Raw genomic sequence first — 26,945 nt, 5'->3', positions numbered from 1 at the left:
ATCAGATGTCAATCACTATGTTTCACATTTTTTGCTCTGGCGGCCAAGAAGATTTGAGCCAATCATTTGTACAGGAGTCTCCACCTTGATACACCATTTTTAAAAATCTTACTGTTAGTCAGTGGCCCATGTTTACAGTTTTATGTATGTAAAATACTGGACAAATATTGTTTTATTTGCATTTGTATTCTTCTGTTTTAGTTGTGCTTTGTAATAGTCTTTGGCTACATACAATAAATGTTATCAACTATCGACATGGGGTTCTTGTGCAATCATGGCTGGGCCATGTCTTGACATCTGATATGCAAAGCTTCATTGCTCCAAACCATGAGCACACTGGAGAGTTAAATAGGTGCCTGCATTACTTGTTTGTTCGTTGCTAGATTATGAATTTCTGTGTTAGAAAGCCAAAATATTTCATATAGGAGCTGCTTCATCATCTCCAATGTCTTATTTGTTACTTATTTGTGAGCCTCTAATATTGTTCCAGGAAAACAGCCTAGAAATGTTTTAAACACATAGTTAAAAGTGTGTCTGACACTCCTAAGATCTTGCTCCTCAGCAAAGCAGTGAATGAAATTTTCTTTTGCATAGAAAACTTTACTCTTCCCTGTGTTCTGGGGACTGAAACACTTGTGGAAGTTGCAAGGGAAAGTCTCACCGAGCTGCTTCAAGCATATCTGGTGTGCTTCTTCCATCTCCCTACAACTTGATTTTTAAGTTAGATTACATTAGAGCCCTGCTTGAAGGGTCATACACAGGAGGGGCACATTGGCATGATGCTTGGTTTTCCACCCTCTCTGGGTTCTTGGAGGGGGGTTGGCTCAAGCAGTGTTGAAAATGGGCAGAGGAGATAATGGCTGTACAAAGCATTGTAGGCTGTTATTGAAGCTACATGGTATTAAGGCCTACTAAGAGTGCAATCCTATGCAGAGTTACACCAGTATAAGTCCACTGAAATCAGTAGGCTTCAGCTGGAGTAGTCAACACTGGTATGACAAAGCCATAATTTTGAGGGGTACTTAATACTTCTGTTACTTTGTTGATATACTTAGCTGCCAAAGAAACACAAATACTTGAAAAAGAGAAGAAGGCGAAGCTCCAATATGAAAAGCAAATGGAAGAGAAACAGAGAAAACTGAAAGAGCAGAAGCTGAAAGAGCAACAAAGAAGAGCTGCAGTAGAAGAAAAAAGAAAACAAAAGATTGAGGAAGAGAAGGTACAGCACCACTAGTTTCCTACCAGTTAAAGCTGATAGCTTCTGCCTTTCCAACATTAATAATGGTTAATCATTCCTTGTGTTGCTTTGTCTTGCTCTGAAGCTGCCGCATTTTAGAAATGGTGATCTCTATTTTTCTGTCTGGACTATTCTATTTAACAATGCAGTACTACTCTGCAATTCTGTAGTCTATTTTCTGGAATACTGAGCTCTGTACGATCCCCTCCCCTTGCTACTTCCTCCACTGGCATTTTCTCCTGAATGGTTTGTTCTCTGGCTCTTCCATTTCAGTCCTTAGAAATTTGTTATGCTATGCCTTGTCCTGCCCAGTACTGTTTTCATATGTTCCTTGTCATATATTCTGCACTTGTATGTTTCACCCTGCTTAGCTTATTCTGATGTTCATGCAGCTTTCAAGTTACTGAAGTAGAATGTATTCTTCTCTTCCTTTCTTTTCTAATTGGTCCCTTTTCACTTGTGGGGTGTCAGGCTTTCACTGTCATAAATAATTGGATCCCAAACGTGTTCAGTTAGTGAACAAAACATCTGAGGGCTTACACTCTTAGAAAATTACCATAATCTTCTGTTAGATGCCCACATTTTTCCTTTTACACTATGTTTCCTTATAGAGAATAGTTTAATGTACAGAAATATACTGATCTGAAATGTTTCCTCTTGTATAGAAGGTGAATAATAAAAGTAGGTGAGAGAAATCAGTCAGGGGTCCCATTCATGCCGCTGAGATCCTTCTATAGATGCCATATTCAAACTGAAAAAGGGCCCTTGGACTTTCATAAAATTGTGTAACTGAAAATTTGGAATCATGTAAAGCGGTAGGCATGTTGTAACATATAGCATTTGTTCAGTTTTCCTGCATCTCATGGGATGTCAGTTTTGCTATATAAAATCAACATTTGGTGTAGTGGTTAGGAGTGCAGACTGGTGAGCCAGGTTCGATTCTGCGCTCCCCTTCATCCAGCCAGCTGAGTGACCTGGGGTTTGGCACAGCACTGATAAAGCTGTTCTGACTGAGCAGTAATATCAGGGCTCTCTCAGCCTCACCCACCTCACAGGGTGTCTGTTGTGGGAAGAGGAAAGGAAAGGCGACTGTAAGCCGCTTTGAGACTCCTCCTGGTAGAGAAAAGCAGCATATAAGAACCAACTCTTCTTCTTCTTGCTACTGCTGCTGCTGATGTGGGTTATTGTGTAACCATGTCCATGCCATCAATACCACCCCAAATCCTTGTTTGGAAACGATGTGCCACTACTTGTTACCAATGCCAGAAATTCCAAAAAAAAAAAAAAAAAAGCAGGAGTGAGCTTGCTAATCCATCAGGCCTCTAGCTGCATAATAACCAATAAGTACAAATTAAAGCTAATTTGAAGTGGATTCTTACTGATGAACGTCTGCAGTCTGCACATGTTGTCTTTTGAACTGTAATTAGCATTACAATGTAAAAACAGGCCTATTGTTAATAGTGAGCTCCTCAGGGAAGAGATTCTCCGCTTGTTTTCCACAGTACAATGTGTTGAGTAGAAATCAAAGCTATTGCAGCCTAACTCCAGAGATCGTTCAATTAACAGGAGCATTATGAAGCAGTGGTGCATCGTACCTTGGAGCGGAGCCAGAAATTGGAAACCAAACAGAAGAGATGGTCATGGGGTGGCTCTTTAACAGATTCGGACGGCAAGACAGGTTGGTAGCATGTAGACAAGAAACACAATGTAGAGTATAAATATTTTTGGCACTACAGGGATAGAACAACAGTAAAGAAACTGGGGAGAACATATCAGAAAATGAAGAAAATATAATGTTTGTTTCCCCTTCAGTATGATAAGGGTAACAATGGCCTCAAGTCTGTCAGTGCATATACTGCAATTTACACAAAAATGACTGGAGGTTGGGCATAAGTTACTACAAGGTAATTGACTTTGCTAAAGCTAAAGAATATGGGAATATGGATTTGGAAGCATAGTTTAATCATCTTGTTTCATTGAAGATCTATTAATCTTTAATTACTGCATTTATTATTGTGTTATTTTTTTTCTCTTGAATTTTTCTGTACCTGTGTTATCAGTATGATTTTAGTCTACAACTTCTTTCCACAGAGTCACCAACTGCATCTGAAGGTGGGTCCAGTGATACAGACTTGCCTGCCTGCTCACTCTTATTTTAACTAACCAATTGCATTGGCATTCTTATTTTACTAGCTTGATTTAAGCAATGTTACCCTTTGTGTTGAATTACATTGCTTAGGAGCCTGGGGGTAATCTCTACAGAACCTCTCAGTCAGCTAGTAGTCACTTGTCTGTCCTCTTTTTAAGTCCTTGAGATCAGTGGGAACTTCTTGCTGACTATTGTTTTGAATGAACCGAATACAAATTTAGAGAGAGATTCTTGAACCCTAATCTGACATTTGATACAATATGGATAAGGTGCAGCTTCATCGTAAAACCTAATCAGCGCATCCATGTTTTCTATAGATAGAATTGGTTGTCTTGAATGTCATGACCCTTAATACTACAAAAACTGCAGATGCAGGCAACTGTGTTCTAAGGATTCATAGCAAAGTGCTGCAGGGCCTGTAAAATGGAGCTCTTCTGCCAGGTCTTTGGTTGAGGCTGGGTTAGCAAGATCAATGGGCCCCCCTCAAGTCCCACTATAATATCTAGCGCACCCTTATTGGTTGACTGCAGGAGGTAGGAGGGATCTTGCCATCTGAGTATATTTTAGATGTGTGTTGTGTTTTAGGGTGGGGTTTTATGGGGATTTTATATGTAACCTCCCTTGAGTCCAAGGAGGAAGGTGGGCTAGAAATTTAATTAATAATAATAATAAACTTTTAGGCTGAACAGAAATGGGAGAATGGTCTCATTAAAGGCTGGTGTTCTTAACCTTTCAGAAAGGTATCATTCAATAATTTGTTTACCCATACATTCAAGTGGGTAGCTGTGTTGTTCTGAAGTACACAACAAAATCAGAGTCCAGTAGCACCTTTAAGACCAACAAAGATTTATTCAAGGAGTGAGCTTTCATAGTCTGAGGAAGAGTTCTTATAGGCCGCTTTTCTCTACCCGAAGGAGGCTCAAAGCAGCTTACATTCGCCTTCCATTCCGTCTCCCCACAACAGATACCCTGTGAGGTGGGTGAGGCTGAGAGAGCCCTGATATCACTGCTCAGTCAGAACAGTTTTATCAGTGCCGTGGCGAAGCCCAAGGTCACCCAGCTGGCTGCATGTGGGGGAATGCAGAATCGAACCCAGCATGTCAGATTAGAAGTCCGCACTCCTAATCACTGCACCAAACTGGCTCTCGGGTGCATGCACTCAAAAGCTTATGTCTTGAATAAATCTTTGTTGGTCTTAAAGGTGCTACTGGACTCTGATTTTGTTTTACCTGTACATGTCACTCAAGAATGCATTCACATCTTACAGAAGTAATAATAGCAAATACCATGGAAATTTGTTAAATGGAACATCCAGTTCTGATGGGGAGTAGTAAAGCAATCTGGAATGGTGGTATACCATTTTACCACTCTGTCTCAATATCTAAGTAATATTTTAATTTGTAGTAGATCATATTTTGTTTCTGCTGCTGTTTGATGTCCACAGAAAGGGCATTCCAGTTAAAGAAGGGAAGGAAAATCTTGGCTAGCTGCATTTCACCCTATATTCTAATACTGCCAGCTCATGTTGGAGCCACGTCTGTGGTTCAAAGCTTTATAGATCTTATTTATTAATATTTATTGAATTTGTAGACCGCCACTCCTTGACCAGCCATCTCATGGCAATTAACAACAAAATGTAAATTAAAATACAATCATCACAGCTAAAACATAAAACTCACCCACCGCACAGTCCCCTTCTTCCATATTTTTCAGGGTTGGTGCTTGGAGAAGGGGCCCAAGATCTTTCTTGGCCTAGCCTCAACAAAATGCCTGGCGGAAGAGCTCCGTCTTACAGGCCCTACAGAACTGTGTTAGCTCCGTCAGGGCCTTTAGCTCTTCTGGGAGCTCATTCAACCAGGTAGGGGCCAGGCCTTTATTCTTCTGATTAATTACAGTTCACTTGTATGCCTGGAATTCTTAGCTAAAACTGTAATCAGTGATGCTGTTCTTCAAACCAATCAGCAATTCCCAATGTCCTAGGAAAGTCTAGTAAAATTGGGATACCGCTTATATCAGTTTGTTTCTTTATAATTCAGCTGCTTTGCATTGTTAGATTAATGTTGAATAGTGTTTCCTATTGAAAGAAAAACTAAGGCTGTTTATAGAAGCATTGTAACATTTCCTTTTAGTAACAATTTCAGTTACCTAACTTCTGGAATTTAGGTAACTGGCCTCTTCCTGTATATTATAGTCTATAGAGTTCCAAATTTTTGTATTGTCATGATGAGTTGGGGACTTGTCAAGGCCTGTGTTCACATGTCAAGCTCCTTATACATTAGACAAGGAAACAAGTGTAGGTTGTAGTCTCAGGATGAGTTCTGCACTATTTATATAGATCCTTATAGAAACAATTAGTTCTACATTTCCCCTGATTTTCCCTGACACCATTACCTTGCCTAATACAGAATCCTTGAGGATATTCCATTTGTGCTGTGGATTTCAAATGCTAGATGGATTGATGTACACTATTTATATTCTGCTTTTCTGTTATACATCCAAAGCAGTTTTAGAATAATCTCTGTGCAGAGTAAAAACCAATATATGCCTTTTCTCTGAACAAGAGACTGGGACGGAGAGGACGTCTGGGAGCTATCTCATCAGTGGCGGCCAGCAGTCTGTTATGCCAGTCGCTGACCAATCCATCTAGAGAAGTGCCGGGAGGCATTGGGTCCCATGTTTCAAAACAATTGGACCAGAGTGTCTGATTCTATGGCCTTCCAAATAAAGTGTCCCCATCCTTCATGATTTCTAATGATGAGGGGGTGAGGTGCTTAAAGGTGTCACGGTCCCTTAAATACCTTTTAACTTTGGCTATCCAGCAGTCTCAAAAATTTTGGGGATTTTGGGGAGCTTGGTTATTTCAGATAGCCGAAATTCTGATCTATATCCTCGATCTATATCTGGCTGAAAGAATACCTGAATAATATAGATGATTTTTTAGATTTTTTTTACCTCAGACTAGCCAAATGGGGACTGAAAAAGGGTATGCACAGGCATTTGTGTCCTGAACTTAGAGCCAACGGCAAATTAATATTTTTGGCATTTTTCTTTGCTTTGAGCTAACAGCTGACAGCTTGGCCTGGAAGATATGACTCGATATGTCCTTCTGTGCAGACATCCTAATCAAACTGTTTCACACATAAACCACTAACCCTTATGACTACTCTGTAAGCTAGGCCAGTACAACTGTCCCCATGCTGAAGTTTGGGTACTGAATCTGAGAGTATTACTCACTTCTAGCAACTTTGTGATAGAGTTTTGAATCAGAGGCCCTCCAGATGGCAGCTTTTCCTCTTAACTATTGTAGCAACCTGTATCCAAGCACATTCCACAAACTGAAGGGTATTAAAGTTTTCTGAGGGGGGGAAGGGTTATTTCTGTGGATTCCCTCTCCCCCTACAAATTCCCACTGTACTGTTGTTGAGGGCTTGCTGACCCTTGAGAACAATATTTTGTAGGTTCAATTGGTTGCAGAAGGAAAAGGGAGTCTGCTCACTTGTTAACCTAAATAAGCCTTTACATCAGTGGTTGTCAACCTTGGGGTCGCGACCCCATTTGGGATCCTTGGGGTCACCAGGTTGCCCGCTGCAGTAGCGGCAGACAGCAGTGGCGGGTGGAGGCAGCAGCCAGAGGATGCGGCAGACCCATGGCAGTGGCCACCTCCACGCTGCCTCGATTGTTGTGCTCATGCACACGCATGCCACCCGCGTGCATACTGCTGCTGCCACCACACCATCCGCTGCCGAATTTGGGGTTGCAGCAAAGAAAAGGTTGAGAACCGCTGCTTTACATGTTTTTTCTTAACTGCATGGGTTTATACATCCAGTACATCTAAACATGGATAGGTCATAAAACCCCATTTTCAAGTTATCAACCGACAAAGAATTGTTGTATGGCCTTGAATAGCTAGTTTGATAAATTAGAAGAAATCGAGTTTGATTTTACCTAAGAGGGCAGCAAGTTTGGCATTGAGAGACATATAATAAATACAAGATTACAGTTTGTATAACATTTTTGTAAACCTGTTAGGTGCTGACTGCACAATAAATGGGATTTAGCATACCTAATACTTCCAGTGTGTTTTTCCCTTGTGTGTCAAGGATTAATCACAAATCTATGAGGAAAATAGTTTCCAGGAAGAGCTTTAGGGAAGTTCAGAATGCCTTTTGGGTGCCAAAAGTTAAAATAACCATTTTTTTCTTCAGCCAGCAGACGTTCTACTTCTTCAGCAAACCTCAAGCAAGTAGAAATTAGTAAACGACTCTCATCTTCAGCAGCATTTCTTAATTCTCCAAGCAAGAGTAAGTTTGTGCTTGTAGAGGAGTTTTAGCTCTGCTTTGCCTCCTTTATCGAGTTTCCCTGATATTTGGTCTTAAATACATTTCACCCATTTTGTTACTCCAGTGAACTGTGCAGTTCTCCACCTCATGGTTGCTGAATGTGATGTCTGTTAGAACAGAAGATCCGTGGTAAACATTTCACAGTCTGTCTGCTTAGTTTTGGAATTCAGGAATCCAAATCATGACAAATCATTTTTTGTGCACCATTTCTTAGCTAACGTTTTAGGATTTGCATGCTTTCAATCGCACTCATTTCACTTGATCCACAGCTAAATACTCAACTTTCTAAAACATGATAGTGGGTCTTTTCTTCTTTGAGTATTATTTAAGCCCTTGAGGTGTATGGGGATAGCTTAGTGCATATTGAACAAAAGTTATAAATTCATTGTCTGTCTTGTTGTGCAGCCCCACATTGGGACTGCGCAAGTGCAGGCTGGCCACAGAAATCTTTTTCTAGCTTTAGCCCAATAGGGGGTACTACCGTTCTGTCACGGTGTGTATGAACATGGTTTCCCACCGGAACGCACATGTGACTCAGACAGAGCGTGACTCCGCCTCAGTTCCTTTTTCACCGCCACGAAGAACAGTCACCTTTCTAGTAGCTCTTGTTCGTTTGAAAATGGCTTCAAAGGGTTTTTTTCAAGAAGTGCTATCGCTGCGGAGTGAAGATTCCACAGATTGATGATCATGAATTTTGTCTTCTGTGCCTCACACAATGTCAGGCTTGTAAGATCTGCCAGTGCTTCACTCCAAAGGCCAGGTCAGATTGTTCTGCCAGACTTCAGGCAGCGCTTTGGGAGAAGGCCCTCCTTTTATTCATTCGTTTGTTCATTTAGGTTGCAGCTCCCAGCCTGCTGGCTCGCAGTGGCTAACAGATATAAACACAGTATAAAAGATAAAACTCCACTACCCTAGTCCTAACAACCACAGCCAAACCCCCCCACCCCAATCTGCCTAATCTATAGGGATGGTGTTATTAGAAGGAGATGCCAGAAGAGGAGCAAAATCCTGCCCACAACCCAAAGTCTGAAAGAAGAGCTCTGTGTTGCAGACGCTGCAGAAGTGTCACCTTCAACATGGCCTTAGCTCTCCTGGGAACTTCTTTCACCAGGTCCAGGCCAGGTGAACTTCCCATGGGCCCGGGACCACCAACTTATTTGAGCCCACAGAGTGGAGAGCCCTGTGGACAACATAGGTGGAGAGACAGTCCCTCAAGTTCACTGGGCCCAGACTGCGAAATGACCTTAAAAGTTAACACCAGAACCTTGGACCTGATCTGGTATTCAACAGGTAACCAATGCAGCTGCCTTAGCACCAGCTGGATGTGAGTCCTCCAAGGTGTTCTGGTGAGAACCCTATCAGCTGCCTTCCACACCAACTGTAGTTTCCAGGTCAAGGTCAAGAGAAGACCCGCATAGAGCAAGTTACAAAAATCCTGCTTGAAGATTACTGTCACTGTGGGCAGGTGTTCTGGGGTCAGGTAGGGCACTAGTAGCCTTACCTGGCATAGATGGAAGAATGCCAGATATAAGTACACCTGCTAGTCTAGTGACCTGAGCCTCAATTGTAAGGGAAGCATCAGGAGTCACCCAGATTCCTGGCTGAATGCGAGTTGCATTCCATCAAGTGCATTTTTCACATGCTGTTTAATTATCATTCCTTGTAACAAAACTTCAGCTTTCATGCAAAGTAGTAGTGAGTGGGATGATTTGGGTAAAAAATTTTAGCCAAAAACCGTTTTAAAGTTTTCACATTCTGAAATCTCTGCATAAGCATTGTGTGTATTTGCATGTATATGCTCGCACTGTTCTTTCTGCTCTTGTAGTAGTTACCTGAGGTCTAAAAATCCTTATAAACATATTGGAGCATACTGTTAACTAGGGGTGTGCAAAAAAACGGTGTTTCTCTATTTGAGTACTGAACCCAAAAACGTTTTGATATTTGCAACCAATCTTGGATCACGATACTGGTGTGTTATGCAGATCTGGGAATTTTCAAAAATCCTGACCCAAGAAGAAAATTCCAATTTATCCACTCTTATAAACTGCATTAGAGCCTCTTGTGGCGCAGAGTGGTAAGGCAGCCGCCTGAAAGCTTTGCCCATGAGGTTGGGAGTTCGATCCCAGCAGCCGGCTCAAGGTTGACTCAGCCTTCCATCCTTCCGAGGTCGGTAAAATGAGTACCCAGCTTGCTTGCTGGGGGGTAAACGGTAATGACTGGGGAAGGCACTGGCAAACCATCCCGTATTGAGTCTGCCATGAAAACGCTGGAGGGCGTCACCCCAAGGGTCAGACATGACTCGGTGCTTGCACAGGGGATACCTTTACCTTTTTATAAACTGCATTACAGGAGAAGCTGACCCCAGTATCTGTGTACGGCAGGGAGATCTCTCCCCACTGCATGCGTATCTGGCTGAGAGTTCCCATTGCTCTGGCCAATCCTGGACCGCTTTTCTTAAACAGGGCTGCAAGAGGAGCCAGCCCCAGCTGAGGCAGCGTGGATCTGTCATCTTCTGCCACCCTGAGTGAGCCTGGGCTGGTTCCCACTGCTCTATTTGTTTTCAGTATAGCTGAATATCCCAAAATAAAAGTTTAAAAATTCAGCTTCAGCAGTAGCTGAACAGATTCTCTGATCTGTAACTGGCTTAAATAATACCCAAAAAATACCAGTATTTTTTCAGCTTGGTTTATGCCAAATGCACACCCCCTACTGGTGATATCCAATGGAAGGATTGTAATTTGAGGAAAATTATTTGTGTAATAGAGTTCTTCTGACTGAAAAGTAACTGCTCTCTGAATTGCCTGTCCTTCTAGATACTTGGGGTTTGATATGGATTGTAGCTCAATCAGAAAGTAATGATCTTCTGTAAATCATAATCCTGGGCTTGATTGCATTAAAGCATGCATTCTTGATCATGGCTTGATTTTTCCCTTACAGACACTACTAAAAGAAGTGCTTCGTTAAACAGATTGAATAACAAAGTTCCTCCAAATTCTGAGCAACCAGTGTCCAGAGGTTTACAGGTGGAACAGAAAGGTGCAGCAAGCAAACTTTTAAATACAGCCAGTCAAATGGGAATATTTGTTTAATCTGAACACTATTGCCATTATTATATTCATATAATCCATTTAAGGCTCAATTCACTGAGTTCTCCTGTACAGGCTCCATGGATAGGAATTCATTTCATTAGGTGGTTATGTTTTAAAGATATACATCCTTTTTAAAACCTCAATTCTTCAAAACATTTCATAGTAGTTTAAAATATACTTTTAATATATATATAATATATATATACTAGCTTCAAAGCCCGTTCCTCAGAACGGGCCTTGAAAGGGTCCCCTCCCCTGGCCCCCAGCCAGGCAGCTTAAGGTGGCTTTGGGCTGCAGCTCGCAGCCAGATCAAGTGGGGCAGGCGGGGGCTGGGCAGCTCATTATCAGGGCCGGGACAGAGCTCCTTAGCAGGCAGTCAGCAGGCCAAGAGGCCCTCGTAAGCAGGCCCTCCACCATGACCCTTTGCCCAGGGCCCTCTCCCATTACCTGCTGCTGGCTCCAGACACTGAGGTGTCTGAGAGCAAAGAAGCTAGAGTCCAGGGACGGAGGGTGGGAGCTGCAGGGGCAGGGCCAATCAGGGCAAAGCTGGCTGCACCCTGATTGGCCCTATTCCAACTTGGACAGCCGGACACATCCCACCCCCTAGGCTGTTTCACAAATATATAGGATATATAGAGGAACAACAATGGATAAGGATATATATACTCTTCCTCTGCCCTGGCCATTTACCATGAGCCTTTACTATTTGTGTGTAGCCCATCCTTCACACATTGTTATCCTTTTCAAATGTCTGCATTACAAGCAGACATTTATTAAAATCTGATATCTTTGAAAACTGAGTCCTTAATTGTCGAAACTCACCAAGCCGGCTTATCTATGTAGACGAATCTAGAGGCAAAAAAATAAATAGCTTTTGAAGTAACATAAATATGATGCAAATGCAAATAGGGCATGGAGTTATTATTCAGATTATGAACATTAGCCTAAATTAGAATCCTTAATACTATATTTTGTTCAGTTTCAGGTTACTATGCTAAATTATTACAGCAGCAACTTATATTTTGTGCCTGTGTTAGAAAATTAATTATAAAGGTGAAAAATCCTTCTAAATGAATGGCTGAAATTTCTTTGTGATTTAAATATCAGTCTTCCTTTTAACTATATACAGTGATTTTCTGTTGCTTCACATCAAATTTGTTTTTTTTCGATATCTTGGTACGTGAACTGCATGGACACATGTTGAAAATATCCCTTGTGTTTGGTATCTAGGAGCAATGGAAAAGAAGAGGAGTTCATCATTGAGTAGAATGGGCAGTAAACTTCAGTCTTCTTCAGATTTAGAAAATGTTCAAAAAGAAGAAAAAACAGGTGGATAACAGTTTATACAACTCACTCCTACCAGTACCTTTAAGGGTGAAAGGGCTGGGCATTGTTTTAGGAATATTTCACCACCTGGGGGAAACTGCAAAAATTTGTTAAATTTTATGGCTTTACTACATAAGAAATTGATAAAATATTTATGTTACTTCATCCAAGAAATTGATAAAATCATTCCAGAAGTCTGTTACAAATATAAACATTTGTGTTCTTGCTGCATGTAACTAAAACATTTCACTTTCTACTTCTGGACTCACCTATGTTCACTCTTGATAATTAACTAGAGGTGTCTCTAGGAATATTTAAAGGTCAAAGCATCTTTTCTAGTAATGATACTAAGTTGGTAAACATCACCAATTGCAGTTTTTCCTGCAATTCTCCTTTCTAATTAAAAAATGTACACATTGCTGGCATGCTGAGATGTTCATTATATGGCCTACATGTAACATTTAACATGTACATTTAACAGTTAATTTGTGTGAGAATAACTATGCAAGCAAAAAAAAACTAACCTCTTTAACTAACAACTTTTTGAAATCATGAGGCTTCTGTCTTTATGCTGCATGACTTGCCACATTTTGCATTTCCTGGAAAGAACCATCGCCAAACCAATCTGACCCTCTATTCCTGCTGTCATCTCAACCTTACTTATGCATTCTGTCTGCAATGCTTTTAAATTGCATTATGGCATCTTGCTATGGCGTTCCAGTTTTTTTTCCTGTTATACCAGACCCTTTTGAAGTTACTTTTAGATGGTGCAAATGGCAGTCTGAAAAATCCCAGCCTCTCACAGGACGCTTTGAACTCCTTGGAGAATAGATGAGTTACAAAAGTACATAGGGTTACTGGTGGTTGTCTGGTACAAATAGGTATTTGCAGGGAGTACACACAGAGCTTGCAATGCTGTGTTTGTACCGCAATCTTCCTCTTTTCATTATGATTTTTAATTTCCTTTTGAAACTGCTGTCACTTTCCGTGATTCCCCTCCTTTCCTTCTCTTTATGCTGCTTCCTTCATTATTGGATGTTTCTGTTGAATCCTCTTTGGTTTGTTCCCATCATTTAGCTCGTCGTTCCCAGTTCATCCCTCTGGAGAGTAACGTGATCAGTCGCCTGCTCGCCCCCACCCAAGCTTCCTTAGCTAGGAGTAAAAGTGCCGCCACATTATCAGCTGATGGCAGAGATCCCTCAGGTAACAGGCATGCAGTAGAAGACCAGGCAGCGTTTTGTCTTGGAAGCAAAGCTGAAACCTACTAAACAAAATTCCCTTATGCGCAGGATATTGAGTTATTAAAACAAATCTAGGTGAAGAAAGCATTTCCGCATGACCATAGGATGTTCATCTCAACCTCACACTGAAAAATAATGTGAGGAAAAGTTCAGTGCAGTATGTGACAGCCCAGTTTTAAGCCTTTTTCCATCCCCGTGAGTTTTGAGCTGCATTGTACTAGCTACAGGGATCACTTTACACAAAATGGCACTTGCAAAACACTACTGTGATTGCAGGTAGAGATGCCTGTTTAACTATTTATGCTGTCATGTTCCGTTTGGATCACTCACCCAGGGAGATCTTTTGTTTAACTGCCCTGACACTGATTTTGATGAGTTTCAAACAACAGGCAGTTATCTTGCCATATCTCCTTATTCCTGGAAAAGTTTGCTTTCACTAAATTCGTAGACCTCAGTCAGGGAACTGCTTCCTTAGCTCATTGCTGGAGCATCTTCCCCTGTGCTTCTTTGCCTTTCAAACATCTTTCTTTTACCATTATTTTAAAATCAGCCATGAAATCTATCCGCCCCTCCTTTTGGCACTGGGCAGAATTTCTTCACTGTTAATTTTGCTTCTTCACAATGCTTGTAGATATTTTCACATACTGGCCTCTTGGTCATATCAATTTGCTCTACAACATAAGCTGAATAGCAGAATGAGTAACTTCATTATTTCTGAAGTGCTTTCAGAACACAGAGTTACATGATAATGATAAATAAACATAATGCAAGTAAATCAGGCCCCTGTCTGTAGGAATCCAATACTTGGACCTCATCACTCAGCAGTTCTTAATTTTCTCTCATAAGAGGGACAAAATAACTTTATGTGGTCTTTTCTAGCCATCATTGTAAAATGTGATTTTGGCCCTGCAGAAACATTCCCTTCTCAATTGCATCTAGCTTTGAATAAAGAGCCGTATAGTGATCTGAACCTAGAATTGCCTAGGAGAAATGTTTCATTTTTTAGCTTTAGCAACCTGCTTCTTTCATACTTTTTTCATTCTTGTTGTGGTGCCTTTGTGAAGTGGATACTAATTGTAGTGGTGGTGTCTGTCACTGTGATATCTCACACTGTGAATTTCCCATGGTGGTTCTTGATACAGATCTTAATAAGTACTGTCTTTTCTTTCCCTCTCTTTGTCTTCTCCCTCCTACTTGCCCTCATGTTTCCATTTTCCAATGCTGTGCCATTGGTGGCCTATTTGTCTTGTCATATTCCTAACTTTATAGAATCTCCCCTCTGTCCTCGTTCAGCTTCCAACAGTTCCCCAGCTCACGGTCCCAAAGCACCTGTACGCAGCCGCAGCATTGACAGATTGAAGACAATAACCGCCTCTTCATCAGATAATATTTCTCTGGAACAGGCACAGGTTGGTGGCTCTTTTATGCATACAGGAACAATGGATTATGCATACAGGAGCAATGCTTTTTAAAGAAGTACCTTTGAGCAGGGGTAGTCAACCTGTGGTCCTCCAGATGTTCATGGACTACAATTCCCATGAGCCCCTGCCAGCGTTTGCTGGCAGGGGCTCATGGGAATTGTAGTCCATTAACATCTGGAGGACCACAGGTTGACTACCCCTGCTTTTGAGGATAGCAAAGTAACCTGTTGGCTTCATGCCGATGGATTTACGTTAGTTTTTATGAGAATATAATATTTAGCCCTTGCTGATGCACTGTGGGAAAAAGTTGGGAGGCAGCAGAAAAAGAGGAAGACTCAACATGGAAGTCGATTAATTCAGTTGAGGAAGCCATGGCCCTTAGTTTGCTGAGCAAGACAGTTAAACATAGGACCTTTTGGAGGACATTAATTCATAGTTTTGCCATAAGTCATAAGTTACTTGACACACTTCAACTTAACACAGTTTGTATCTGCTTGTTTGAACTCTTGAGTTATTAATGATGGATCAAACTGAAGAGGCAATATGCTAATTAGAGAGTCTCTTGAGGATAGGGAAGAGCTTTCTGTTTTCAAGATAGTTTTGGACTAGAGCTTTAAATGCCATCTTCATTAGTGGAGTTTGAATTTGTATCCGTCCTGCAGTGCAGATTCTAGCCAAGCTCATTGTGTTATGAGATTAATTACAAACTTGTGCTGGATGTAGATTTGCTATAACTCACATTTGCTAAAGTGCCTTTATTAACCCTAGAAAGTTAAGATTTTTAAAAGATTCATATGTAATGACACTCCATCTCTTTCTTGGAACCTATATGTGTTATAGGAAGCAAGTTTACCTGTCTGTTTCTGTTCTTTCCCCAGAAACTTGAAGTAGGAAAACATGCTGGGAGACATGTATCGTCGCTGTCTTTGTCCACTCCCAGACGATCGCCCTCTCCTGCTAAACTGGGTAAACGCCCTCCATCTCCAGCTGCAATCAGGTTTCTGTCTAATAAATGTATTTGCTCTTCCAAAATCATAATTCATATAATTGGCTTTGCTTTGTCTGCTGGGCATCTGCTTTTAAGCAGATTAAAGCTATTAAGGAATACGTGGAAATGTATACATACCTAGTATATGAGGAAGAAGTGGAGAAGCAGAATAGGGTGAGAGACCACATGCCTGTGGATTGAGAGTTTCCTTAGGTGTAGGAGGAGTTCTCTTGTGGCAGACTGAAGAAAATGACTACATATGAGTGCAAGACCACTGGTCAGGGAAGTACTCTCAGTGGTTTCATACCATGAATTTCCCTGAGCATATGAAACTATGCCAAGGCATACAAGAAAGTCTGTTCTATCTTCCTGATGCGCATTCTTGCAGTAGGCAGATAAAACAAATGGCAGTTAAAGTGTTATCTGTTGCGTGAATGAATCCTGTACTGATAGCACTACTTTCTCAGTAGACAAAAGCCTCGACCGCCTTCACCAGTCAACTTAAGGCCAAGACCATCATCTCCTGTTATGGTCTCTAAACCAGCTCCTATTCAGCGCCCATCTCTCACTCCTAATGTCCTCAATATACCAAAAAGGAGACTAGATGTGGACTGTAAACAACAGGAGAAAGTGGATGAAACTGCAGGACAAGAGCAAGGGCCTTCAGCACAAACCTCAGAGCGAGATGCAAATGCTTCAAAGACCAAAGAAGGTAAACTTGTTCTATTCAGGTGGGTCATTTCAATCCATCATCGTGCATTAATCACATATCTGTTCCTAAATGGAAAGACTGCCGGGCTAGGTTGGTAAGCAGCTCACAAAGTCATTTTGGTGGATGAAGTGACTTGAATAATGGATGGTGCATTCCACTCCAGTAGCTGTTATATTTCAGAACTTTATGTGCTGATCTCTTGTATGGTGAGTGTCTTCTGCAGTACAAGTCGTTAAACCGGTAGGTTGCTACCAAGCTTACATGTTACCTACCAGTAAGGGACAATTTCACTCATAGCCAAACATCTTTGCAACTTCTAAATAGCTTTCATGTAAGATAGCCTTTCTCAGCTTTTTTGCTGTTGAGAAACCCCTGAACTATTCTTCAGGCTTCAAGAAACCCCAGAAGTAGCACAACAGTGCAGAATATAGTTGGGAAGCACAGCTGTCTGCCCCTCCCCTTCCCACCCCTTCCAGATTCATCATTGGCCATTGTTTTAATAACAAATTTTTATTTCCATTTTACACAAGATAAAAAATACAGATACACTAATAAGGCAAGTCATGTTGCACAAAATAAAGAAATAGAAATACAGTGAAACGTAATTGAGAATTCTGAAAGTTATACGATATACAACATCTCCCCACCATATAATGTCCCTTTGTTATTTTGCTAGATGACTAGGAGCCCCATTGTTCTCGAAATGCATTTTCTGTTTTTCCATTAACAATCAATGTTAGTTTTGCCATTTTGGTAGCATTTTGGTCCGCAACTTTATCTAACCAATCATCTATTGAAGGTAGTTCTTGCGACTTCCATTTCCTGCCCAGTACCAGTCTTGCTGCCGTAGTTCCATAGAAGAAGAAGGTTGTGGTTTGAGCTGGAAGGCACTGCAGTGATATATTTAATAACATGCATTCAGGTTTTAAAGGGAAGGCTTGAACCAGAATTTTCTTTAAGACAGTGTGGCCCTTGGTCCAAAATTTATAAATTTTCTCTAATTTTCACCACATATGAAAAAAAGAACCTACTTTATCTACACATTTCCAATATATATTATCACATTGCTTTGCAATTTTAGCCATCACTCTAGGATTCTCTGGGGTTCATAGGTGCTTTATAGACAAAAGCTCTGTGAGTGAGTGACTGCAGTAGGAAGGCAGAGTTTGGTGGATGTCAGAAATTCCCACAGGAAAACTGCAGCAAGAAAGGAGAATAGAGCCTTCCACCTGAAATGGTGACTCCTGAGTAACTTTGTACTTTTATGTTTCGGGGGCAGGTTGTGAACTGCTTAATGGCAGGCTAAGCATTTGCTGCATAAATGCATAAATATTTTTTCCACAACTCTGCTTCCCCCTTCGTAATGTGAAATATGCCGTATATACTTGTGTATAAGCTGAGTTTTTCAGCCTTTTCACATTGAAAAAGCCTTCTTCGGCATATATGCGGGTATATACGGTAATTGAAATAACAGCCTTCTCCGCCTGTGGAATGCAGCCAGCCAGTCGTTGCATTGCCTTCTGCAAATGTGTTTGCAAAGCTGAGCTTGCCCTGGCAGCTTGTAGGACATCAAGGGTTTGACTGAGGGACTGATTTTCTTTTCTTCCTATTAACTCCTTCCAAACTATTCTTTTGGTTTCTGGGGGTGGGATGGGGTAGGTTTTGGGGGTACATTGGGATTTACTACTTCTTTCTCCTAGTGTTTCTTTCCTCTTTTATTTGAAGGGCAGCATTGTTTGCCTTTTCTTCTTGGGGTTGTATTTCTTTTAAAAGTTTATTTTTAGAGTTCTTTCTTTCTGTGTTCAATTTTACAGTTCTATACTTCAGTGTTTTGTTCAGGGGGGGCACTGTAGTTGTAGTTAGAGTTGTCCATTCTCCCAGTTTGGTAGCTCTTGTACTTGTTGTAGTAGGTTGCCAACTTCGGGAACTGTTGTTCTGCTATACTTTATACTTGTGAAGAAATACTGGTAACTGAAAGTTGAGTGCATTTGGGTAAATGTAAAAGGAGCAGAAAATGAGAGTGGTATTATTGTGGGGGTCTGCTATAGACCACCAAGCCAGTCAGAGGAATTGTATGAGATACTGACCAAATTACACAATTTTCAAAGGGGGGGGGGAAACAGTGAGCATGGGTGACTTCAATTACCCAGATATCTGCTGGAGGACCAACTCTGCTAAAAATATTGTTGTTGTTCCTGTTAAGTGCAAAGTCGTGTCCGACCCATTGCGACCCCTAAAAATATAAACTTCGTTAAATCTTAACTTGTCTTGCTGACAGCTTCACTTCCCAGAAGTAGAGAGGGGAACCAGGGCTCTGCTATTTTAGACTTGATTCTCATCAATAGGGAAGAACTGGTAGATGAGGTGGAAGTAGAGGGTACACTTGGTAGTAGTGACGTGTGCTTTTGGAATTTTCAATTGTGGGAAAGAGAAAGCCTTTACATAGTCAGACGTGTAGACTGGACTTCAGAAAAACAAATTTTAAGAGACTAAAGGTATGTTGGGTCGAGTCCTGTGGTCAGAAAGACTTTAAAAGCTCAATATGAGCTTAGGCTAGCAAGAAGTGTTAAATGTAACAAAAAAGGCTTCTTTAGTTATATTTCAAGTAAGAAAAAGAATAAGGACACCATAGGACCACTGCTAGGACAAGAAAGTAAAGTATAACAGATGATGAAGAGAGGGCTGATGAACTGCTTAACTCCTATTTCTCCCCAGTCTTCTCTTGTGAGGGAAATAGTGCTCAATGTGGAAAAAACATAACACAACAGGGGAGATGGGAATGGTGCCCTAGGATCACTGTTGTGACAGTCCACAAACACCTAGTTTCTTTAAAGTAACAAAGTCTTCTGGGCCAGATGAATTGCATCCAAGGGTACTAAAAGGACTTGCAAATGTAATCTTTGATACTTCTTGGAGAACAGGTGAAGTACAGGTGATTGGAGGTAGGCAAATGTTGTCCCCATCTTCATGAAAGGGAAAAAAGAGAATCCGGGTAACTATCGACCTGTCAGTTTGACATCTGTAGCTGGCAACATTTTGGAACAAATCATCGGTCAGTCCTTGAGCAGGTGGAACTGAGAGCTGTGAATTCTAAGACTCATCATGGGTTTTGCAAGAACAAATCGTGTCAGACCAACCTTATCTCTTTTTTTGAGAAAGTGACTACCTTGCTGGATCAGGGGAATGCTGTGGACATAGTTTATCTGGATTTCAGTAAAGCATTTGATAAGGTTCTAAATGATATTCTTGTTGATAAGATGGCAAAATGCGGTATGGATCCTAATTCTGTCAGGTGGATCGATAATAGGTTGACAGATAGTAACCAAAGGGTACTTGTTAATGGTTCAGCATCCTCTTGGAGAAGTGACAAGTGGAATTAATTGTCGGTTTTGATATGCAGCCCCACATTGGGACTGCACAAGTGCAGGCCGGCTCCAGAAGTGTTTTTCTAGCTCTAGTCCTATAGGGGGCGCTACTGTTCTGACACATGTGCATACATGCGGCTTCCCAACACATGACCTGAACGGGGCGCCCCCTCATACGTCAGTTCCTTTTTCGCCACTGCTGAGAATAGTCGCTTTTCATCTAGCTCCATTCTACCATGGCGTCTAAGGCGCTTTTCAAAAAATGTTCCCGTTGCGGGGTTAAGATTCCGCAAACGGATGATCACGAGAACTGTCTTCTGTGCCTTGGTGAGGCTCACAACGTGGGAGTGTGCAGGATCTGCCAACGGTTCACACCTAAGGCAAGGTCAGATTGCTTGGCCAGACTCAAGGCTGCTCTTTGGGGAAAAGCCCTTCAAGTCCCACAGTCCCCAGCTCCTTCCAAGCTGGCTTCTGAGCCTTCCTCCACTCCCACCCCTACTCCCGGTTCGGCATCGGTCTATTCTACCAGGTCCATTCCAACCATCATTTTAACCCGAGTGGAAAAGAGAAAAACTATTTCAAACGTGATGGTCCATGTTTCCAACCTGTAAGTCGTTGGGTAGTTGGCCTGAGACTAGGGATACCAGCCTTGAATTAGTTTTTCAGTTACTTATCAGTAAAGATTAGAATACTGGCTTTTCATGAAGATGTGGAACTGAGTTGTTAACTTATAAAATTAATTTTCCAATTTGTACATGTATGATTGTCTGGATTCTCAAACGATTAGTACATATATGCTGATTGATTTAATATAAATCAATCTAAATCTTGGTTTTCCTTGCTTAATACCTGTTGAATCATACTACTTGACACTTTGGTAAAAAGCTTGTGTTTCACAGGTATATAGATGAGAGGGAACAGTCCATTTCTTCAGACCAGTAACTTGATATACTTGGTAATAAAATAGTAAGAATTCCACTGAGTGGTTTTCACACTGTGTGTACAGTTGCTTACAGGCAATAGTCAACTTCCATGTTATCTTGAGAAATAAGGATAACAGAGTGGATGCATCAATCGTCTCCTCTCCTTAGTTCTGTCCCCTGTGCTTAATGAGCACATCCTCTACCCCCTCTGAACTGGATGAACACCCTCTGTCATCTCCCAAAATGAGGCTTTTCGGATGATGATGTCCTGGGTACTTCTCTTTGGAGAAGGAGTTTGACCAGGCACCTGGTGGAAGAATCCTATTCTACAGACAGCCATTGGTAAGTGGGTTGCTTGATTAGAATGTTGCATGTAAAATGCATGTGAGGAAGTATGACAGTGGCTGACGATTCTCTGTGTTAATGCTTCTTGGCTGGAAGTTTTGTGACTAACCTTTGTTGTGTATGTCAAAATGTCCCTTGGTCCCATCCCCTAGTGCGGGGGTAGTCAACCTGTGGTCCTCCAGATGTCCATGGACTACAATTCCCATGAGCCCCTGCCAGCAAATTCAGTCCTTGTATTCCATGAACATCTGGAGGACCATAGGTTGACTACCCCTGCCCTAGTGCATGGATATCTTGCATAAGGCATGCTAAATGTTTAAGTGTTAGCTAGTTCAGTTTAGAAGTATATGCAACCATAGTTTCAGTTGCATGTATTTTCCTTTACAGAGCCGTCGTTGCCCTTCAGAATCCTACCTGAATTGCCTTCCTCAGTGTTGAGCCCCTCTGCTTCTGCTACATCGCCTTTCCATTCCCGTGACTTTCAGTCCACCTCCTCTGCTGCAAGGAAGATACTTCTGGGATATAATCCATTGTCTCTTACTACCAGTTCATCAAATGTATTTCCCGCCCCTTTCCGGACTGATGTGATTGGCCGCTCTTATTCCTCACGCACATCTTCACCTCGTTTGGGTGGTAATCCCCAGAACTCTGGAAATAGCCGGGTTACAAAAGGAGCCAGGGGTAGCTTTTCAGCTGACTATGCTGTAGAGGCTGAAAGGCAGGGAGATGGAATGGGCATAAGCCCACGCAGGAGCTTTGGGATACCGTATTCCTATCAGAGAGCAAGTTCCAGCTCTGCTTTTTCCACTATTGGTGGGAGGTTGCCAAGTGTCCAGGATCCCTTTGTTCTGGATAAATTGCTTCATACCTTCCAACTCATGAGGTGCAGTGTTGACAGTATCAGCCAGGAGCTGAGAGTGTTGAATAATCATCTAGCTAATCTCTCCCAGCACTTTACGGTAGCCCATCCTGGCCGTATTTTGCAGCCTCATGAGAATGACCCACGTTGCCACCCTTGAAGGATATGAGATCCTACAGATCTCATATCTGTAGCCTCAACCTCACCAGTTTAGTCTGGATTCACTCCTTGTACACTTGCTCTAATCCCAAGCTTTGCTGTGGAGGAAAAGTCACATACTTTTTTGATCAGATTCTTTTATCCCTTGGTGTATCTACTATAGGCCACAGCTTTGGGGGATGGTTGCACCTATAGATACACATAGTATTAATCCCCAAATATGGTGAACTGCTTGCTATATTAAAGTATGTGAACTTTTCTTTGATCCTCACATTGCCATCCCATTTGAAGAGAAAAACCAAGCTTGGTAATTATCACTTTCTGAGGGTCTGTTGTGCCTGTTGGGTCCTTGGCAATAAAAGCAGATTTTTAAAACCTGCAGCAGTCATTTTGAATAGCAGCAACCATATCTTCCGTATTCTCTATAAGTGCTACGATGCTTGTGAAGTGACATGCTGTTAGTTTTCAATGCTTTATTTTGTGCATTATGATGGGTAGTGCAGTCCATTTATGCCTTCTGTTGGGATAATGATTTATGACATTATCACCAGTATGTGCTTTTCTGTTCAAATTCACAGTCAAGGAAACTCAAACACTGCAGAGGCACAACTTGAAGTCCATCCAAACCCCCCCTCAGCCAGTGTACTGTCTTAGGTGTGAATAATGGCTTAATTGGTGGGACAAACCAAAGACGGCTATCAGGATAGCTGTGCAAAGAATCTTTAAGTCCAACATACAGGAACTGTATGTAGTTAAGACCACTGAGATTCTGAGAACATGTCCAAATGCTGTGGTCTTTTTTCTCTCTCTGAGATGAGTATTTCGGCTCTCTTTCTCAGGCCTTTTCTTAAGATGATGCAACTTTAACTGGGTTTTTCACAGGGAACAGATGTTGAGCAGCATCTCTTCCTTCTGACAAATTTCAGTCTGAAAAGCTGTGCTAACTAAAATCTGCTGTGGTGTGCAGCCTTACTTAATCCTATTAATTAATGCTGATAGTTCAATAATCAGGCATATTGTGTTTCATTATGTTGCATTTATAATTTTTAGCTAGTAAGAGGGGCTTTTTTCTTTTATGGGATGGAAACAACTGGCTCTGGGGTCCTTTTTATTTTATGGGCCCATTAGAAGAAGAAAAATTCATTCTTATACCTCGCTTCTCTCTATCATAAGGAGTCTTAAAGCAGCTTACAATAACCTTCCCTTCCTCCACACCAGGTATCTTGTGAGGTAGGTGGGAGTGAGAGAGTCCACTGAAACACCACTAGTAGTGTAATTGAGTTTTTGGTCAGTGGGCTGTTCTCTTACCATAATAGACTGATGTCAGAGAAGATTACTCAGACTTTTAGAGCAGGGCAAATAAGAAGGGACAGGCAGCATCGGCTCAAACTATTTCCCGCTGGATAGTTCAAGCTATTATATGGGCTTACTCTCTTTGGAACTTAGATTGTCCTCTGGGGGGGGTAAAGGCACACTCCACAAGAGCTCAGGCATCCTCAGCAGCATTCACTGCCTGTCTTCCCATGATGGACATCTGTCGAGCTGCCAGTTGGTCCACACCAAGCACCAAGTCACTACAGGCTGGATGTTGACTCTAAAAAAAACAGCAGTGGGGAAAACGGTGTTACAATTCATACTCCGCACATAACCCACCCCAGCTCCTGTATAGTGACTGATCTCCCATGTGGGACTGCACAGAACACACAAAGATGAAAGCAGGGTTGCACTTACCTGTAACTGTTGTTCATCGGGTGGCATTCTGTGCAGTCACACAACCCTCCCTCCATCCCTGCTGGGCCGCAGATTATTTACACCGCTGGCGGCAAAGGGAAAGGACTGAGGGGAGAGTGCTAACTCCTCCCACCTCATGTGACTTTGGGCGGGAAAGTCACTCTGTGAGGGGAGAGGGCTAGCACTCTTGGGAGACTCTTAAGCTTTAAGCTGGCTAGTTTTTTCTCCGAGGCAGGCCTGCGAATCCGCAGATCCCATGTGTGACTGCACAAAACACCACTCGATGAACAACAATAAAAGCAATTGCTTTTGAACAATAAAAGCAATTGCTAAAAGGAAAAAAAACCCTTATTACTGCTTTGCCCCCTACTGCTTATGTATGTATCAGTTGAAATATGAGCAACACCTAGGGGATCCTTTGCAGGAGATTTTTGTCTGATCTTTAGTTGTAGCCTCTTCTGTTTGCCACAAAAGAATGCTGGCTAGGCAGAACTATGGTTACTCTCTGAGCCTGTGCTTGCTACACAAGACCAGAATACTGCAGATTCTTCTTTCTATTACGGATCCTGTTTTTCTAAATGCTTCTGTAAGTTACCCAAAGAGAACTGAGGCACAAACTGTCGGTTGAATATGCTGCCTTAAAAATCAATCAGAATTCCATGTAGGTGACCAGAATGCACAGGAAAAAAGAAAAATGGAGCTCTGTGGAAATTATTCATATTATAAGAAAAGGCAGATGTTAAAGAACTTTTGATTGTCCTACTACACTGATAACATTCCTTTGTTTTAGAGCAGGGGTTGTGTCATAATAGGTTTTACAGCAGAAACTTGCTTTATAGCAATTGAAGTATTAGTATCTGCTTTATAATTCCTTATATATAAGGTTTAGTTAGTCATTTATGCACTTAATTTGTACCCCATTTTTCTCCCAAAGCAGCACTCACCAGTTTCTCCTCTGCTCCTTTTTATCCTCACAACAGCCCTGTGAGATAGGTTAGACTGAGTGTGTGTGCTTGGCTCAGGGTCACCCAGCCAGCTTCCATGGGTCAAACCTGGGTCTCCCAGATCCTAGGACCCGACAGTCTACCTAGTACACCAACACTGACTCTCTTAAGATTTAACAGAGCAAACATGGTTGGTGGGCCTATATTCAATGCTGAATGTCTTCTGACACCAGTGCCAAAGTGATAAGGTATGCTCTCTTTAGTCATGATGACTAAAATTATCCTCCATATTTAATGGCACTGTACCTTCATTAGGGGATCTGTGGGAACAGCTGTTGTCAAAATGTTTCCTTCGTAACATGGTAGGCTTTTTGGGTGCCCATGGTTGGTCTCTGTAAGACATGGGGTGCTAGACTAGAAGAACTCTTGTCTGATCCAGCAGAGCTTCTTATGTTTGCTAAATTGGATATGGTGTCAAACAATAAGAGTGTTTATGATGTCTTTACATGCCAGACTTGCAGTAAATTGAAAATGAAGAAGTGGTATAGAACAGTAACTAAGAGGATGAGTTGTGAGAGATTTTTCATTCAAAATTACATCTTGGCTACAAATTCCCTAGGCGATCCTACACCCAACCCCATTCCCGCCCCGCCCCACGCGTCCCCCCACACACACTGAGATTATTGTACTTTGGTCACATTATGTGAAAATAAGACTCCCTAGAAAAAACTATAATGCTAGGAAAAGTAGAAAGCAGCAGAAAAAGAGGAAGACCCAACATGTCATGGATTGACTCAATACAGGAAGCCAAGACCTGAGCAAGCCAAGGATGTTTTAGAGGTCTTTCATTCATAGAGCCACAATAAGATGAAACTTGATGGCACATAACACACATCAACTTGCAGGAATGTTGAAAAGATCCTTGTCATAATGTAAAGTACTTGGAGTACAGAAAGTGCTATATGCAAAGTATTACCGTTAAATCTCTTGTGCATTGTACAGCTCTAAAATGTTCCAAAAAACCCAGCTAGGGAGTGTTGCAAAATTGCTCCAGGGGACTAGTGTTGTAATTATAAGCTCACTTTCATGAAAGCAAGTGAAATTGATCAGGATATGCTCTTGTTAAATAGCTGTCTCACAGGAATGCCTGCAACTTTGCCCTTAGACTTCCACCCTAGTCCAGTGGCTGGACAGCCTGTGCTAACACCTCAGGTACATCTAGTGATCTGTCTGAAGAAATAGTTGGCATAATGTTGTATGCAGAAATTTTTACATGCACATTATTTTCACAAGTGTGATAGTTGCTGAGATAAAGATGCAGAAAACTCAGAAAAAGCAGGATTTTTGAATTCATTCAAAATGTGTTAAGTGGGGGAAATATGTAGTATGAAGACACTTATGCTGTACAGCACACGAATTATTATTTAAATGTGATGATATCTCACTATTTAAGACTTCATTTATGAAGTTTAACTCTATACCCAAATATCTAGTTCCATTAGGAACTGTATAAGACTGTTTATGTCTGTATAACAGGGTTTCTTTTACAAAATTTGTTTTCTATTTTCAACATGTTTTTCCTGCCTCTAATAATATACATGCTATGGTAGCACAGAGTGTTTTGCATCTCTCTTTATTGTGTATATTTGAAGCTTTTCTCATAACAAGGCCTTTATTCTTTTTAATTTCTGAAATGTGCCAAATAATGCAATTTATATGGTAATCAAGTTATAAATGAAGCATTTTCTGTTGTCAAAATAGAAGAATAAATTTAAGGTTAATGAAAGTAAGCATTGTTCATATTTGAAGTTTCCCCAAATTTTCAGGTTTTTTCCATGACTTTAGAATTTCCAGAAATTCTGTATTTCTAATCTGTAGTATTGATGGGTCAATTCTACAGTTGTCTTATTCTGGAATTTACTTCCTCAAAACTTAATGTCAGGAGGGGAGGGGGACGTGTTTATGAAAGCATGAATAATTTGGTTCTTAATTCTGTGGTATTTGCTATTGAGTTGTCAAACTTGTTTAGCTAGGAAGCTCTCTTCCCATTAAACAGAGTGGCTGTACAAATCCATGGTTCCATGGCTTCATTCACGTGACTTACTCAAATGCTTTC

General features: G+C 41.3%; 1 protein-coding gene across 11 annotated transcripts in view; it reads left to right on the top strand.

The window, feature by feature from the left end:
- Window positions 1-26,945, top strand: part of MAP7D3 (MAP7 domain containing 3) — a 46,187-nt gene that overhangs the window by 10,078 nt on the left and 9,164 nt on the right. Inside the window, exons 4-14 of one of the 11 annotated variants that reach the window (XM_077309041.1) lie at window positions 1,056-1,219; window positions 2,804-2,915; window positions 3,329-3,349; window positions 7,592-7,687; window positions 10,664-10,762; window positions 12,046-12,144; window positions 13,219-13,344; window positions 14,652-14,791; window positions 15,682-15,800; window positions 16,259-16,503; window positions 21,524-26,945. In XM_077309041.1, coding sequence (XP_077165156.1) covers window positions 1,056-1,219; window positions 2,804-2,915; window positions 3,329-3,349; window positions 7,592-7,687; window positions 10,664-10,762; window positions 12,046-12,144; window positions 13,219-13,344; window positions 14,652-14,791; window positions 15,682-15,800; window positions 16,259-16,503; window positions 21,524-22,155 — 1,853 coding nt within the window. In that variant the 3' untranslated portion in view covers window positions 22,156-26,945. The remainder of the gene's footprint in view (window positions 1-1,055; window positions 1,220-2,803; window positions 2,916-3,328; window positions 3,350-7,591; window positions 7,688-10,663; window positions 10,763-12,045; window positions 12,145-13,218; window positions 13,345-14,651; window positions 14,792-15,681; window positions 15,801-16,258; window positions 16,504-21,523) is intronic. The other 10 variants (XM_077309031.1, XM_077309030.1, XM_077309033.1 and 7 more) reach the window with 10 other exon arrangements.

The sequence above is a fragment of the Paroedura picta genome, chromosome 13 (genome assembly GCF_049243985.1).
Source record: "Paroedura picta isolate Pp20150507F chromosome 13, Ppicta_v3.0, whole genome shotgun sequence".
NCBI lineage: Eukaryota > Metazoa > Chordata > Lepidosauria > Squamata > Gekkonidae > Paroedura > Paroedura picta.
The sequence above is the reverse complement of the archived record's forward strand: the minus strand, read 5'-3'. Positions and strand labels throughout refer to the sequence as shown.